The sequence below is a fragment of the Epinephelus moara genome, chromosome 10 (assembly GCF_006386435.1).
Source record: "Epinephelus moara isolate mb chromosome 10, YSFRI_EMoa_1.0, whole genome shotgun sequence".
Lineage (NCBI taxonomy): Eukaryota > Metazoa > Chordata > Actinopteri > Perciformes > Serranidae > Epinephelus > Epinephelus moara.
Genome location: NC_065515.1, coordinates 33,269,057 through 33,285,523, shown reverse-complemented (window position 1 = coordinate 33,285,523; position 16,467 = coordinate 33,269,057). Strand labels below are relative to the sequence as shown.

The following is a 16,467-nucleotide window of genomic DNA, read 5'->3' as shown; positions in this document are numbered from 1 at the left end:
CATTACCTCGACATTTATCGCGAGATTACGAAGCGCCCGAGTAAACCGGCAACCTGAAAAGACAGATGGTGGCTCTGGTAAACAATCCCGCTGGTAGAGCTGTTTATCATGTCTGAAGCGTGACTGCTTCGTTGTTTGGCTCCGCAGCGAGCTTCCGCTTTAAACTGACCGTCTAAATATGATAAACTTTAACGTGGAGCCCCTCGATTGATTCATTCATGATGCTGTTAATTAATTATGTGCAATTACCTCCGGTTCAGTTTGGCGGGAGCTGAAAAGTGAATGAGGCCAACTCATTTCAAACTAGAGCAGTGGAAATAAGAAGCAGGTGTAGGATGTGTGAGAGAGGATCTGTATTTGGGTGAATGGGAGAAACTGCGTGTGGGTGTGTGTTGGCTCGGAAAATACTACATCCACACAGTGCAACACGCTGCATGTGTCATGTGCTTCTGATACAGCCTATCTCTGTTTCTATTTGCTTAGTGAGTACTGTACTAGGTTATATGGTGAACTTGTGGAAGGGGTGTACCACTAATGCATGTGACCACAGCATCCCCAGCTCAAGTCTGGTCTTCCAGTGTTTCCTGTCATTCTATTGTGTCACTATTAACTTAAAGGTCCAGTGTGTGTGTGATTTAGTGGCCCCTATTGGCAGGAATAGTATACAATATTCATGTTTCTATTAGTTTATGCTCAGATAAGATAAGAAGCGTTGTGTTTTCATTCCCTTAGAATAAGACGTTTATATCTACATGTGGAGCAGGTCCATTTGTTGTACAGTAGCCCAGAACAGACAAATTAAACACTGGCTACAGAGAGGGCTATTCTTGTTTTCATGTTTTCACGTCAGCCACCATAGTTCTCCTAGACGCTTGGCCCACAGGTGAAGTTCAAATTCTGCAACCAGGAAAAATATCAATTCAAACTTGTCAATTTGCTGTTGGTGCACAATTGTCACAGCCATCTGATCTCCTGAGACACAGCTTTTTTTAACCTAACAAATTAATTTCTTAACACTTAGATCTCTCTGTTATAAACAATTTATTTTGTGTAATGTTAGCCTACTTTCCAAGAGAAGTGGCCTTACTCACAAGTCCTGCCAAGCCAAACACAAAAAGACCTATGACATTTTTGGGGGGGGGGGGGGGGGGGGGGGGTCTTTATTAGTGACTGTCTTTAAAAAAAACTACAAAAGTTAAAACTTTTTAAATATAGCAAACAATACACCGTATTAATGTTGTGTAAGGCCAGTGAAACAAAGGAAGTAAATAATATTCACAATTCATTAAATATAACTAAACTTTATTTCTATGGCACATTTCTTAAGATTTTTATGTGTACAACTTAAAGGTCCAGTGTGGATTTAGAGGCATCTACTGGCAAAAATGGTATATGATATTCACAAATATATTTAAGTCAGTTTAAAATCTCTGTAAACTAAGAATCATTGCTTCTGTTGCCTTTGAATGAACAATTCATATCTACATATGGAGCAGGTCCTCTTCCACGGAGTATGTCATGTTTCAACAGTAGCCCAGAACGGACAAATCAAACGTTGGCTCTAGATAGAGCCATTTGTGTTTGTGTGTCAGCCAGCATAGTTCTCAAACACAGTTGGCACACAGGAGACGTTTCAGTTATGCAACTTCACTGCTATGATGCCACTAAATCTTACACACTGGGCCTTTAATAGGATACTGCTACACAGGAAAACGTTGCAAGAAGCAGCAAATCACCATACAAACAATAAGAAAAACAAGGATGTGAGTGAAGAAAATGAACAAGAGCATTCAGGTGGCTCTGAAACAATCGCCACGTTAAATAAATGCGATGTTCTAAAGTCTAGGCTCCCTCAGTGCAACGTTTCTTCCCCTTTAGGCTTTAGTCTGGCATTTAGCACAATCATAACAGTTTGGTCTGACCATCTGAGACCACACTTCTCACAAGCCTTTAACAGCTCTGAAATCTCAGCTGGCACCAGACCGTTATTGCTTTGAAGCAATTGGTAAACATCAGAAAGTCTTCCCTGTCTATGCCTAACCACCCTTCTCTAATGGGGGACCTGATGGAAGAGGAAAAACAACAACTCTTGGATGTATGGGAGCACAGCCTTCATCATCTTCACTGCCAGTTAGGCAGCAACGACGAGCCCACCCCTGAGATGATCATTAATAATTAGTAAACAAAGAACTTTTTCCAGTTCCATAATGTTAGATTTTTCAGAAATAAATACAGCAACATAGTGGACTGGTGAGCAAAAACAAGACAGGCTTAACAAGATGAGGTCTTTGAGCTCAAAAAAATTAGGAATCCCTTATTCATTTAATTGCTTAGGAGTGAACTCTGTTAGGCTGTAGAAGATACACTGTACTAATCATGGATTTTATTCACCATGACAGTAATATGGATCTCTGGAGTGAGATAAAAATAGGCTCTATGGACTGATGTTTGGGTGTTTGTATCTGAAAACCCAGCTGCTGGGTTATGTGTGAAACTTTGAGAAGAGGAAATGAAGGAGTAATGCTTTTCCCTTCCCCTCCAAGACTGAGGGACTTCCCTTCTCCCTGGAGCGGAAGCTGTAACTCCCAGGGGTGAATGTGTGTAACTGTATGAATGTGTAGCAGAGCAAAACTTTTTAAAAAAGTGTGCATGTTGAGAAAATCCTTCCCAGTGTGAAAAAAAAAGGTCACAGACTAAAAGGAAAACCACTGAGTGAGGCCTATGAGCTGTACGGTGTCTCTGGTGTGGCGGGTCCTTGACAGAGCTGCCTGGCAGGGACCGAACAGCACTCAGAGCTCAGGGAGGATGACAGGAAGTGGACACGACAGGCCAAGTCGTCCAGGAAATCCTTTTGCAGCTTTGTTATTGCTTGAGAAAGCACAACGGGCAGCGACTGCACGCTGAGAAGGATGGAGTCCAGTTTCTCTTCCAGAGCTGCGATCCTCCTGTCCAGCTCCTCGCTGCGATGCTGCAGCTCCAACACCAGATCATACATCATGTTCTGAGTCTGGAAACCAACAGGGGAGCACAGTTCATACATCTGACTTTACAGCATGTTGTGGTGCATTTGAAGAGACAGCAGGGTAAGTGGCGCGGGGAACCTCTCTCCCACATTAGGATATAGTTTTACATACAGATTATAAATGCGGAAAAAGTTGCCATTTTATCTGCTGGTTGCTAAAAATACTACAACTTTTGTATAAAGGTTTAATGAAGTTCTACTTAATATGGTGTATTTACAGTAGTAAAGCTGTGGGCCCATTCCATATGTGAAATTAAGTGAATGGTCCACAGTATCCTCAAACGGACTGCAAAAAAAACGTGTTGCTAAGCATGTTAATATAGTAGAGCAGTGGTTCCAAACAGGTGGGTCATGGTCCAAACATAAGTCACGGGTACATTCTGAATGGACCACAAGTGACGTTTCCTGCTGTACAATGAGTTAGAGCGCGGCTCGGGTCACATTTTCCTGACTGCACCCGACCCAGATCTGAGACAGTTACAACCAAGCCCGGCCCGACCCCGACAGACTGTCTGATTTTTAAGTCTGAACCCGACCTGAGCCCCACGCAGTTTGTTACCTGACGTAGTTTGGAGCAGAGTTAATAGACACGCTGTGGCCTAACCTTTTACGCAATCTCACTCACACACTACACTCACACATATTACACACCGGTTTCGGCAATTTTAAACTTTTCTGATAGCAAGTTTTGTCTAGCGTGCTCCATTTCAATTCAATGTTTTCACTCTTGCTTGTCAATTACACACAGGTCTGAAAGACACACACATGCACAAACTGGACCTATACATGCACAAAGTGGAGAGATGTCAGAGTGAGGGGGCTGCCCTTTGGTCAGGCGCCCCGAGCGGTTGGGGGGGTTCAGTGCCTTGCTCAAGGGCACCTCGGCAGTGCCCAGGAGGTGAACTGGCACCTCTCCAGCCGGACGGGGACTCGAACAGGCGACCCTCCGGTTCCCAACCCAAGTCCCGAAGGACTGAGCTACTGCCGCCCCAAGTGCGCCAAACCCGAGCAAAATATCTGATTTGTTATCCGAACCCAGCCCAGCGGGTCCCATCATGCTCGGGTCGGGCATCCACACTCTACAGTGAATGAATAACGGACAGCTACTTAACTGAGACAGTAAACTAGCTCCATGACATGGCCAAACGAAAGTATGATACTGAACATATTAAACTGTGTGGACCCTGAACTAATGACTAAGGAGAAATCTGGACCCTGTGACTGGACCAGTTGGGAACCACGGCAGTAGAGAGTAACTGCTAAAGATAAACAGTTTTCCAGGACATAAAGTAATGGGGATTTGATCTAAAAATATACAAAAATAATGTTTTGTGGTTGTGTGTTTACGATAGAGGTTAAAAGGCAATAAGACATAATGCGCTAACAAGGTGAGGTATTTTAATTTCTATGGAACTTAAAGATCCCCTACAGACCACATGTTTTGAATAATAAGTGACTTTTTTTGTTTGTATGTTTGTTTTCTGCAAGAAAAGATAAACAGTATTCAAATTCTACAAAAGACAACTTTCATTGAGTGCGTTAACATGGACAGGAATAACCCGTAAATGAATGTGTTTTTGAAGTATCCCGTTTATGTGTTTGAGCATTGAAGCACTATATTCCATTAATTAGCAACCTGGAAATGCGAGCTGGAATACTCTGAAAGAAACTGGGATGTATACAGGAAATATGAATAACCTCCTAGCTTGCATTCTAATGTACATTATATTCCCTGTTGTATTAACGTCATAAACCAAGGCTGAATCACTGTTGAATTATGTTTTTGATTTTGAAAAAAGAACCAATGTTGTTTCATAAACTTGTGCATGTCATCACATTCAGTGAAACAAGCGATGTTCTCTAAATTACTGCAAAATCCATTTTCAGTATATGAGCACAGGAGGTTACAAGTTCCCACGCTTCTGTGAGTTGCATACTGGACCATGATTGACTTAGTTGTGATATCAGAAAATCCCACCATGCACACACATGTTCAACTCAGATTTCAGTTGAACAGAGCACAGAGACACATTCTCCCATCAGCAGGGGAATATGAAAACAGCCTTCTAGTGTAACACTGAACATACCTTTAACATCCAAGTGATGTAACAATGAGAAAACACTTTTTCTGAGGAGGGTTTGATTTTTTGATGATCTGCAAATTTTATGAAAGGTGCAGCTTTTACAAACCTTGGCAAGGTCAGCGACTGTGTTGGCCTGATCGGTGAGTTTCCTTTGCTCCATTTTGACTGTTCGCAGTCTGAAATCAAAAATCAGAAGCAATGTCAAGTTTGTACCAAGTGAAATAAATGCAGAGTTCAGTGTGTCTTGATAACTACTGGAGACCCCTCTGTTGTCTAAACTCTGCACTCTGTGGTGATGACATATTTAATACCTACTGGTGGATGGCTTGCAGGAATTTGCGCTGATGGTGGCGCACTCTGGCACGGTCGATCTTTTTGACCAGCTTGGTGTTTTTGTAGATGAGCCACGTCTCCCTCAACACATTCGCTGCTGTGTTTTTTACCTGGCAGGGATAGAATATCATGCAGATGAAACAGCAGTATAGGAATGTAATGAACATTTACATTAAGTAATGTTTGTATCATGAGCTTTTTATTCCGTTTTCTTTATTTTATTTTGCTGGTGTACTGTATCATATCATGTTGCTGATTAGGTTCCTCTGCAAACTCTTTGAGACATAAATCAAACAAAACATAAACTGACCCAAGTTGGTCAATAAAGTAATTATTGTAGTCGTGTTCAGACACTTTTACTGTGAATAGTAATGATTGTGTACAACAAATGTGCATGCCTATGTGCATATGAGACCTTTTTATACAGCTGAGTATCCATCATGAAGTTATGAACGTGCTTCTCAGCTCGGGTGAGTTCTGACTTTCGTGCAACAACGGCGACCACTAAGGCTGTACAGCCCGCTCCCTGAGGAGAAGAGCAGTGGTTAGTGGCTCAGAACATTACTATCATCTACAGCCTTACCAATTTTACAGTCCGCACTATACTGGTATTTAAGTGACATTATTATAAAAGTTGTTATACAAGCAGAAATGAAGGAAACTTTGCAACTACAATAATCATGTATAATAGAGAGGTTTTAGGTAAAGTGTATTAAAAATACAGCAAACCCATGTAAACACATTCAGTCATGTAATAATGTATTGCATATTAAGAAAAGTATTGTTAAGTGTAGGGATGCAGGATAATATATTTATGTCATCGTTATCAGCAGCAAAAAGCCTTAAAAATTAAATATCTTTAACTGCCAGACAGAACAAATCCTTGCTGGGTTGACAGATCAATAAGATGACGACTAAATTATGCAACTTTAATTTGTCCGAATGGGTCAGGTTATATTTAACCTAAGGTCATTATTAATAATAAGAGTGGGATTAATGATATGTTAATTTCGCTACAGGAGAGATTTCATATTCTCTGCATTTAGGTGGAAAAATATATGTGCATGTATCCTCATTGGCAATCAGCAAAAATGAGTTGGAAAATATCAGCATATATTTTAGCAGCAATGTCGTAATATCAGCAGAGATATCGACAAAAATCCAATATTGTGCATGCCTAGTTACGTGTATATTGCTTTATAAGTTTATCAAATTATGAGGTTTACTATAAAATTTAAGGACAAATAAGTGTTGCCATATGGCAGTATGTAACTTGGCTATAGTGGGAATGCTGAGTCTGGTTGTACTGTGTCTGTACAAATCTCACCATGATTCCTGTCAGCAGGCAAACCCCCTTCCCACAGTAGGTGTGAGGGACCATGTCGCCGTAGCCGATGGACAGGAAGGTGATGGAGATCAGCCACATTGCTCCAAGGAAGGTACTGGTCACCTCCTGTGCATCGTGATACCTGTAGAGACATGGCACCTGGACGTAAAGGCTGAGAGACAATGTGTGTTTGTTGAGATATGCTAAGGAAAATGTTTTTACAGTTAGACTAGCACAGATTTTGTTTTTTCAAAATGATATTCATCATTTGAACAACATGGAAACACACAAACCTGTGATACTAAAGTAATGTAGTTGGTTACTAGTGCTTAGATCTTTACTTAAAGAAATACTGCACCTGTAAAGTGACCATTTCTACGTCAGTGAATCACCCCGCATTACCTTGAATTCTTTGTTTTTTACTAATGCCTTCACAAAGAGCGGAGAATCCAAAAAAGGCAAACATTCTTAATGAATTGAAGTAAACAGGGACCAGCAAAACTATTTCAAAACATCGGTTCACAAACTCTCGCACAACTTGTGCAGTATAATACAAGTCTCATTTATCCACTCGTGAGCTCAGTGCTCCCCAAACACATGCATTATCGCTAAAACCTAACTACTTTAAACACATAAGTATAAACAGTCTCATGGAAGGCTGAGTAGCACGCCTGTGCACATGCATCCTTTTGAACTCTGCTCAAGGGGAGCAAGTAGGAACACACAGAGTGCACTACTTGAAGGCAGAGTTTTTTTGTTTTTATTATCATAATCTTTTAGGTACAATGCATGTGTCTGGGCAGAAGTGAGCATATGTCTGGATAAAGATTTAGATTATACTGCACAAGTTGTGTGAGAGATTGTAAACAGGTGTTTTGGTATACTTTTGCTGTTGTTAAAGACATAGTATGCAGGATTTTCCTCAAAACAATGTACAGACCACACTGAAATAATCCTTCTTAATTATCACTTAGGACCCAATGTAGGTGTGTGGTGGTGTATTTTTCTGCAGAGACTCTGCCCCCCTGCCTGTATTTTCTTAATTTATTCTTATTTTCTGTGTTTGGGACGTTTATAGGCCGGTACCCCCACAGTGCTCAGGTATCTAAGAGACACAGCACCGAAAAAACGCATATTTAGCGAAGTGAAACAGGAAACGATAGTGAATCTGGGGTTGGCTTTTAGTTTTACTTGCCCTGGCGAGCATGATTACAAACAGCGACTGAGAATCCTGCACAGTAAAGCTTTAAATGTGGTCCCCAATGACTTAAATTCACAAAGAATGTTGGCCTTTTTTTGGATTCTCTGTTCACCGTGGAGGCATTTTCTTCACAAATTAATCGAAGTAATCAAGTAACTGACATTCAAATGGTAGTACATAAAGTATATTTTGAGCAAAAGTAGTAATACCACAGTGCAGAAATACTCTGTTACAAGTAAAAGACTTGTACAAAAGCATTAGCATCAACATAAGAACTCATTATGCAGATAGCATATTTATATATAATTTAAATTATATTATTGGATTATGATTATTGTTTAATTGATGCATCAATGTGTACATAACTTTAATATTACAGCTGGTAAAAAAATTATATTCTACACACAGAATATTAGTTTATATAGGGCAGGGTAGCTTGTGAATTTCCTCCTGTGGATCACTTAAGTCTTACATAATAATATCTCATTATAATAATATCATCATGTATTTGTTAAGCTCTGTATAATCTGATATTGTTGTCAGACCATAGCTGATGGGTATTGAAATTGTGTATTTGTTGATTACTTTTTTCGTTATTAATCTGAATCTAAAAAGTATCTAGTACCTAAAGATAAGTTGAAGTGCAGTAGAAGTATTAAGAAGCAGAAATGGAAATACTCAATACTAAAGTAAAGTACAAGTAACTCAAAATTGTACTTGAGTAAATGTACTTAGTTACATTCCACCATTATTGTTTACTACAGGAAGAAAAGGAAGAGTGAGAGATTCAAAAGTTTTGAGTTAATACCTCTCACATACGCGCACAGTCCACGCTGCGATGATCCAGCAGGACACGCTGAAGACCAGCAGGACCGTGCCGGGGCAGATGGTCATCAGAGTCTTCATGACAAAACGAGTGTCAAAGCTGATCTTGTTGAGCGCCCCGATGCTGCGGGAGGAGGCGTCCGTGAACAGCTTACTGTGGAGCAGCATGACCCGACCAATCAGGTAGAGGCGCAGGAACATGGGCACAGAGAGGATGATGTCAACATCAGCATCCGCCACTGATGCTGTGTAGCTGAAGGCCAGTCGAGCCGTCCAGGTGAACACATACTGGCCAGGGATTGGGTGGATGGCACAGATGAGCAGCTCGAACGCAACGAAGAAAATCCGCTCAAAGGTCATAGCTATCCTCCAGTCGTCCGCTCCGTTGTCCACCATGAAGAGCTGCAGAGAGGAGAATTTAGCGTGAGGAACTTTGCATATTAAATGACCCAACTAACCACAAAAGCAGAGAAATATTAATGATAAACACACAGCATTTGTTTGGACTGTTTTAATTTAACGTATTATTAAACGAGCAGTGTGTAGGATTTAGAGGTGGCATCTAGTGGTGAGGTTGCAGATTGCAACCAACTGAATGCCCCTTCCCTCACCCCAGCGGTTCTAAGTGTGTGGGGGAACCTGCATTGGCCTTCAGGTAATGTTAAAACACTAAAGGCCTTCTCTAGAGCCAGTGTTTGATTTGTCCATTCTGAGCTACTGTGGAAACAAGGCAGTGCAGCATGGCGTACTCCATGGACAAGGACATGCAAGGCAAACATGTAATGTTATATTCCATTGACCTACTGGACTAAGTGGTGAAGTGACAAGTTAAAGGTCCAGTGTGTAGGATTTAGGGGGCTCTTTTGGCAAAAATGGAATATAAAATAAGTATGTTTTCTTTAGTGGATAAAATAAGAATTGTGTTTTCGTTGCCTTAGAATGAGCCGTTTATATCTACATAGGGAGCTTGTCCATGGAGATCGCCATGTTGCACCGCCATGTTTCTACAGTATCCCAGAACAGAGAAACCAAACACTGGCTCTCGAATGGGTCATTCATGTTTTCGCATCAGCCAACGTAGTTAGCAGCCTCTCTGCAACGAGTGTTGGAAAAATATGGATTTATTTTTTTATTGTAAAACTGCTTTACTCAGTGTTTTTATCAATTTAAATTGCCGAATCCATTTGTTATGGAGAGGAAGAAAATTCTGTGGATAATTCAGCTCCTGCTAAAAACCTCCCAAATGTCTGGATCTCCAACGAGCTGAACAATATCAGAGAAACAGCGATTTGTAACCCCAAAACTACTTCGGCATTTTTATCAGTTTAATCACCTGGTCTGTTTGTTTTGGAGAGTAAGAGACATCTGTGGATAATTCGGCTCTGGTAAAAACCTCCTGAACAATGACTGCTAAAGAAATTCAAACCGGGAGAAGTTTCAGCTGGTTGCAATATGCAGTCCTCACCACTAGATGCCACTAAATCCTCCTAAATTCTACACATTGCTCCTTTAAGTGTTGATTGCCCCTTTTTGGCATGTTTGGCATTTCACCTAACTGAGCCAATAGATCATCCACTGTATACTGTGAAACAATATTTTGTAAAAATAAAACAATTTCCTGACGACTTTTGAGCGCCAGGATGATGTGCCACAAATCAGATGAACCACATAGTTGACTTGGCAAGTTTTCTTTCCCAGTAAGAGTGCTAACTTAAATATTGCATTCTCAATTATGATAATTAGATTTACCAAGGGAACTAAAACGTATAAATGAAGACATCTTAATTTATCCACACACCTGGATCTCCCTTGCATGGTACATCACAATGAGTCCAAGAAGAATAGCAGTCGAGAGGCTGATCAGGCCTTTCAGTACATATGAATATATAGATTCCTGTAAATAATGGAGGAAGAAACATGAACATGATGATTGTGGCCCATTGTGAAGACATACTGACTGACCAAAACAAATAAATGAGGATATGTCTGTCCTAAAAGTTAAGGAAGTTGTTACTAAGGCTCTTATTTTTTAATAAAGTTACTTATGTGGCCCTTAAAGTGTGAACAGTCCATGAAACTTTTTCCTGCTCTACAGTGCACTTTTGTGTATATCTGTTACACTCCATGAATAAAGTCAGACTCAAAAGGACTAGAGTACCTTGCCATAAAACCCCCTCGACAGCTCCGTCTCAATCACCATGACGATGATGCCAAACATCCCACAGACCAACGCATAGTCGCTCAACTGTTTACGCTTCCCAAAGAGCACTTTTCTCTGACCCAGCCGGTAGCTAATGTCCTTGGTCTTCTTCTGTGGTACGCTGCCTTCCTCTCTGGTCAGGTTCTCGCTGTTGGCTTTACTGGAATCTTCTCTGATGACTTTAGAGAAGGCATCCTCCAGGATGGCACTGTGGAGAAGCTGAAGAGGCTGTTGGCCTGAGGGGAGATCTGCAAGACTGGATCTAAGAGTGCCCTGGCTGCTCAGCGGTCGCACTGCATCCCCATTGACTGTGCCACCAGACTGGAAGGTGGAGGATGGTGGAGGAGTGTGTTTAAGGAGGGAGAGTCTTGATCTACTGAGGTGTTGAGAGTTGGTCTGCAAAAGAAAGTAAGAAGTTCAGTTACAATGCTGCCATTTTAGCAAAATAAATTAGGGGGGAATTACCTCCCACACCAGGTCAGGAAGCTACACCATTTAAAGAAAATCCATGTACCTGACTTTGCCGCTGTCTAGCTCTCTCCTCCACTAGATCCTGGTTCTCAAGTGAGCTATACTGGCTGGTGGAGAAGGACTGGACACTTTTGTTACTGGCTGGCGTAGACGATCTCTGCACCCGCGGAGTGCTGGTCAAAGGCTTGTACGGGAGATGACGGCACTTGAGGACAATGGAGGGATCTCCAGATGACTTGCAGCTCTGATCACCACTCATCGAGCACTGAGAGTCTTTCCTTTGACGTTGCTGAACTAACAGTGGTTCGTTGCCAAAGAGCTCTCTCCAGTTGAGGTTTGCGGTGACGGCAGGCTGAGGGTGTTGGTGGAGCTTCTGATTTGTCTCAGCACACTCGATGGAGGTCAGGGGAATGTTGAATAAAGTTGCGTTGCTGCTGTCTTTAAGTTTAAAATGATTGCAGGGCTGCTGCTGCTGCAGTAACTCCTTTCGACCGTCTTGGTCACCGCGCTGGAGCGTGAAATTATCCTGTGGATGGTTTGTTGCAGGTTTCAAAAGATTCCTTTGGTTTGTTTGCTGTGGTAAAACCTGGCAAGGGGTTGGAGCTTGGGTGCACTGGGAGAAAGGCTGGGTGTGTGGTGAAGATGAAAGGCTTCTCCTGTTTGAAACCCTGGAGAGGCAGCCTTGCTGGACTGGGCCCTGATGAAAAGTAGAAGCCTCTGGATGTTGGTGTGCATCAGGACAGGAACAACCACATCTGTCACTGGGGTTTGGATGTCCCACGCTGGTTCCTGCTCTTTCCGCTGAGGGTGATTCATCTCCCACGCTGCTAACCTGGCCACAAAGCAACAGCCAGTCCTGGTCACTCAAATGTGATAAGTTTAGGTTTTGGGTTTTCAGTGGCGACATCTGGGCTGAATCTCTCGGTGGGCTGATTCCATTAGATCTTTCATGGGGCGAAGATGAAACACAGCAGAGACTCATCTCCTGCGGGGAAGAAGACGCTTCCACGGAGGCACCCGAGTATCGATCCCGCATGCCCTCTGGAGTTTTTGAGGATGGACCTCCTGAGGTACAATGCTCATGGTCCCCATCATGGAAGACCTCACCTGTTGAGTCAAGACGTCGCGTTGCGTTGGTGGGTTTGACCAGAATCAACCTCATGGCATCAGTGCAGAGCTGAAATGAGATCACAGATCATTTAAGAAAGAGGATGGCTTACGATAACGATCCTGAAATATATTTGAATTCAGGATGTTACAGCTGAATGGTATGCACATTGTTTTCGTAGTTTTGCTCCTTTTTTGCTTCATACACAGCCCATGAAAGAGCAGAAGGTATAAAGCATGAACTTTCAGATCCTCAAATGACCCAAGCAGAATAGAAACATACAAAAAAGTGTGAACAAATTTTCTTAACTCTGAAGTTAAACATAGTCCTCACATAGAAACAAATGTTATTCTGCTTTAAAAATAAAATATTCTCACTATCTGGAGGAGCATTTTTATCTCTGACTTTTGTCTCTTTTGCCTTAGTAATGGCCTTCGCTCAGTGTTAAATAGTCTGGGAAAAAGCTTAATCCTTAAACAGTCGTTATTTAACACAGTGACATAGAGTATCTGTTCAAGGCAAAAACCTTGTCATGTTGTAAAAGCAGCGGTTTGTTAAAATCTCAAATTGTGTGTTCAGCTGGTTGTGAATATGAAACACTCTGTCAAAGGCAGCTGTGACCCCCCTCCTCTGTTAGTTTACTGGACAAAGAAATCGGAAAAGCTCAGAGAATTATGCCAATTTCACACAATATTTAACTATTTGGGGGGAGAGAAATCAATAGATTAGAATAATTAAGTCATAAATTTTTATCTACAAAGGTTTAAAAAGTGGATGCAATTCAATGTAATCTGCTTTTGTTTTTTACTGTGATAAAACAGAGCAGTGAAAAAGGTTCAGAAACTAAGACCTCTAGTCAGTGATCATAACTGAATCACTGAAACCCACAAAATTGTCGTTTTTTTTTATAGAAAAGTGCTGATTTATCCTTTTATTTTCATAAAACATGTCATCCTGGTGTGACGTACATAACAAACATGATGCACCACAGGCTTTATGCTAAATTTTTAACTCCTAAAGCTCAGCTGAAAAGCTTAAATTGTCATGGGTAAAACAGTGGGTAGATAAAAAAAAAACATCCTGAAAATTAAAAAAAAAAGTGAGCCAACAGCATCTTTGTGTTCAGTCATAAATTAGCTTGAGAAAATAAATCCCAGAGTAAATATAAACACTCAAAGATAACAGCATTTGACTGTGAGCTAGTTGATCTTAATGTGCTTTGCAAGTTACGCATCATTTTCCATGGGTGCTAATCATTTTCTAAGAGTGCAAACCTAATTAAATTTAAATTGCGGCTGTCTCAATTTAGACTTTAACCCTTCAAATGTCAAAAGTTAACCCCTTAAAAACTGTTTTAATAATGTTTTCTTCATAAATGAAAATAATATATGAACAAATCCCCACTATACTGGTGTTCCTTACCTTCTTCTTCCATATGTTATCTTCTCCAAACTTGAAGAAGCAGGTTACTAATAGGAAATGCGCACGGCTTGCAGAACAGAGAGTTAAGAAGAGGAGCAGCCTGAGTGGGTGCTGGACAGCGGCTTGCCTCCTCCCAGTACAAACACTTGATAAAGGAGCTTTGGAGACGCTCTCCTTTGAAAGTAATGATTAGGATTCAACATGAAGAAAGAAAAGGGCAGCAGCAGCTGGCCTGGTAAAGGGTTGCCATGCAAATGGACAGGGAGTGGGAGTGTGCAGAGAAACAAAAACCTGTAACATCAGACCAGAGTGTTTAGGGCGGAACATCACACGCACAAGCTCAAAGAAATCCCAATAAATTGGGAGTGGACTGATTGGTTGCTATGGGGGGGGGAAAGGGGACCGGTTGCTTTCAATGCAGAAAGGAAAACAAAAGGTCAGCCGAAGTTGTCATTGAAGCTCTGTGGTTCAAAGGCCTTCACACAGGCTCTTATCTCCTCCGCCACAACAGCCTGGCTGGACAAAAGTGGCCTGTTTTTAAATCTGGTTCTGAATGGATCGAGTCTCCTCAGATGTCTTCTTACAAATCTAACAACAACAACTTTCTGATAATACTTTGAATATTAAAGAAATACTCCTGTTTAAAAGCCCCCCCACATGTTTAAAATCTAGATTCAGTCAGCAGGAGTGTTTTTTTTTCTTTCAACCAAGTACTTTGTTGTTGTTGTCATTTCGGCCTGATGCCTCTTAATGTGAAGTACATGCAATTTAAAAAACAAAGTATTCCCAGAAATGTAATTTGCTTTTCTTGAATATCGGCCCAAAAACTATTTTTGCATTCCCTATGCATTTAAAATCTCTATAAATGGCAACACTCACACTGTATATTTCCCTTTATTTTCAAACCCGTGGAAGAGCCAACCCCATTTCCCAAAAAACGCTGCAGATATTTTAAATAGTTGATCTTGTTTTACCTATATGTTACTAACATTTAAGGCTGCCAAAGCTCACTTTCTATTCCTGCTTTCTGTCTCTCCACCTGGCATCAGACAAACCTACAAAGCCGACAGCGTGCTGCCTCAGCAGCTCAGTATGTGAATGTTGCTGTGCTGGAGAAAACCTTTGTGACAGACGGCAGCACTGGACGCCGTTGCTGGCTAAATAAATGACTGCAAAACTAATTTAATAGTTAGAACTACTACCACAGTTGTGTTAAATCAAAATGCTATAATTCTGAAAGTCAGGATGTGAAAAAAAAAAACAGGAAGTAGATCCCTAATTTAAACTTTGTTGTTGCAGTTATCTGGATTCACATTTTGTTTAGATTACCAGTGCAGTTCTTCCAAATATCAGAGCATGTGACTTGTTTTAAAAAAGGGATTGTTGCATCCATGCACACTGCAGCATGAGTCCAACTTAAAACACAAAACCAATACAGCTCTGTGTGTTTGGATCATAACCTTGGTGCTAGGATAGGATAATAGGACCTTGTAGTCGCTGCTGGCAAAAGGCCAAAAGGTCTGCTCGAGAAGATAAGAGAGGCCAAATTCAGCTACAGTTTGACGCGTGGAGATGGTTAGGATGAGAAAAAAACATCTTAATAATTTTGTTGACTTTACAGAGCCGTATCTGTTGTGTAAAGGCTTTTCTGTAATGATGAAATATTACAGAGCATCTGTCACCTCGTAAACATGGCTGAAGTAGTGTTCTCTCTCTGTAGCTGAGAAATAAGGCAATGAAGTGACAGTTATACCAGGCCTATGACAAGATTTGATGTTAACTTCTCACTCTGGTGTTGAAAGATGTATCACATTTGGGTTTTAATAGAAACTATGTAACCAAGTCTGCGCTCAGCAAACTCCCCTGACAATGACACTTTAAGATACCGGAGGGATATTGGAGGCCAACTATTATATCAGACATTCACAAGGCTGAATGGCCTGTGAAAGAATCCTACCAAAAGCAAATGCTCGAGCTTGAGTACAGTCAGGAGTAACGATTCAATTAATTCACGTTTTACATTTGCTGCATTGAACGGAGCAGTTAACCTCCACAAGTACAATTTATCTGTGTAACCATTCCAACCATATGATAAAATAAATGTGAAAGGGTTTAGCATTGTTGTCGTATGCCTAGAACACCCAGTGAAGATATCCTGGTATAAAACCCACTTTGCATGTGTTTATATTTAGGGCAAGACTCTTAATCCTCTAGCAACAGTGACTTCAATATTCAATGCCAACTGTTCGGCTATTAAAGCAAACAAATGGCTCCTTTGATGAAACTGGTTAGTCAATTGTCAAAGTAACTAAAGGAACAGGAGAAAAAAAGTTATTTTCAAGTTTTAAAGTACCATTTCAGCTGGTGAATGGTGAGCGTTCTTTACCCTGGACTTGAAAACTGTATCCACTTAAGTTTGAACTCCATCATCTTTTGGGAGGAACCAACACATGACAGCAGCAGGAGGCAAAAAT

General features: G+C 41.0%; 1 protein-coding gene and 1 long non-coding RNA gene across 3 annotated transcripts; one reads left to right on the top strand and one right to left on the bottom strand.

Moving 5' to 3' along the window:
* Positions 1–1,158: 1,158 nt before the first annotated feature.
* On the bottom strand, positions 1,159–16,416 carry kcnn1b (potassium intermediate/small conductance calcium-activated channel, subfamily N, member 1b). Of its 2 annotated transcripts, XM_050055669.1 has the most exons (10): positions 13,994–16,416; positions 11,507–12,640; positions 10,951–11,388; positions 10,591–10,686; positions 8,776–9,194; positions 6,767–6,908; positions 5,855–5,965; positions 5,422–5,549; positions 5,213–5,282; positions 1,159–3,007 (listed from the first exon to the last, which is right to left on the bottom strand). In XM_050055669.1, the coding sequence occupies exons 2-10, from the start codon at positions 12,623–12,625 to the stop codon at positions 2,720–2,722; spliced, it is 2,811 nt and encodes a 936-aa protein (XP_049911626.1). In that variant the 5' UTR covers positions 12,626–12,640; positions 13,994–16,416; the 3' UTR covers positions 1,159–2,719. The 2 variants fall into 2 exon arrangements, with proteins under 2 accessions (XP_049911626.1, XP_049911627.1); XM_050055670.1 differs by lacking the exon at positions 5,855–5,965 and having other exon boundaries at positions 11,507–16,416.
* On the top strand, positions 2,876–8,848 carry LOC126397149 (uncharacterized). Its single transcript, XR_007570618.1, has 3 exons — positions 2,876–3,083; positions 6,785–6,878; positions 8,732–8,848. It is a non-coding gene; the product is annotated as an uncharacterized LOC126397149 (long non-coding RNA).
* Positions 16,417–16,467: the final 51 nt, after the last annotated feature.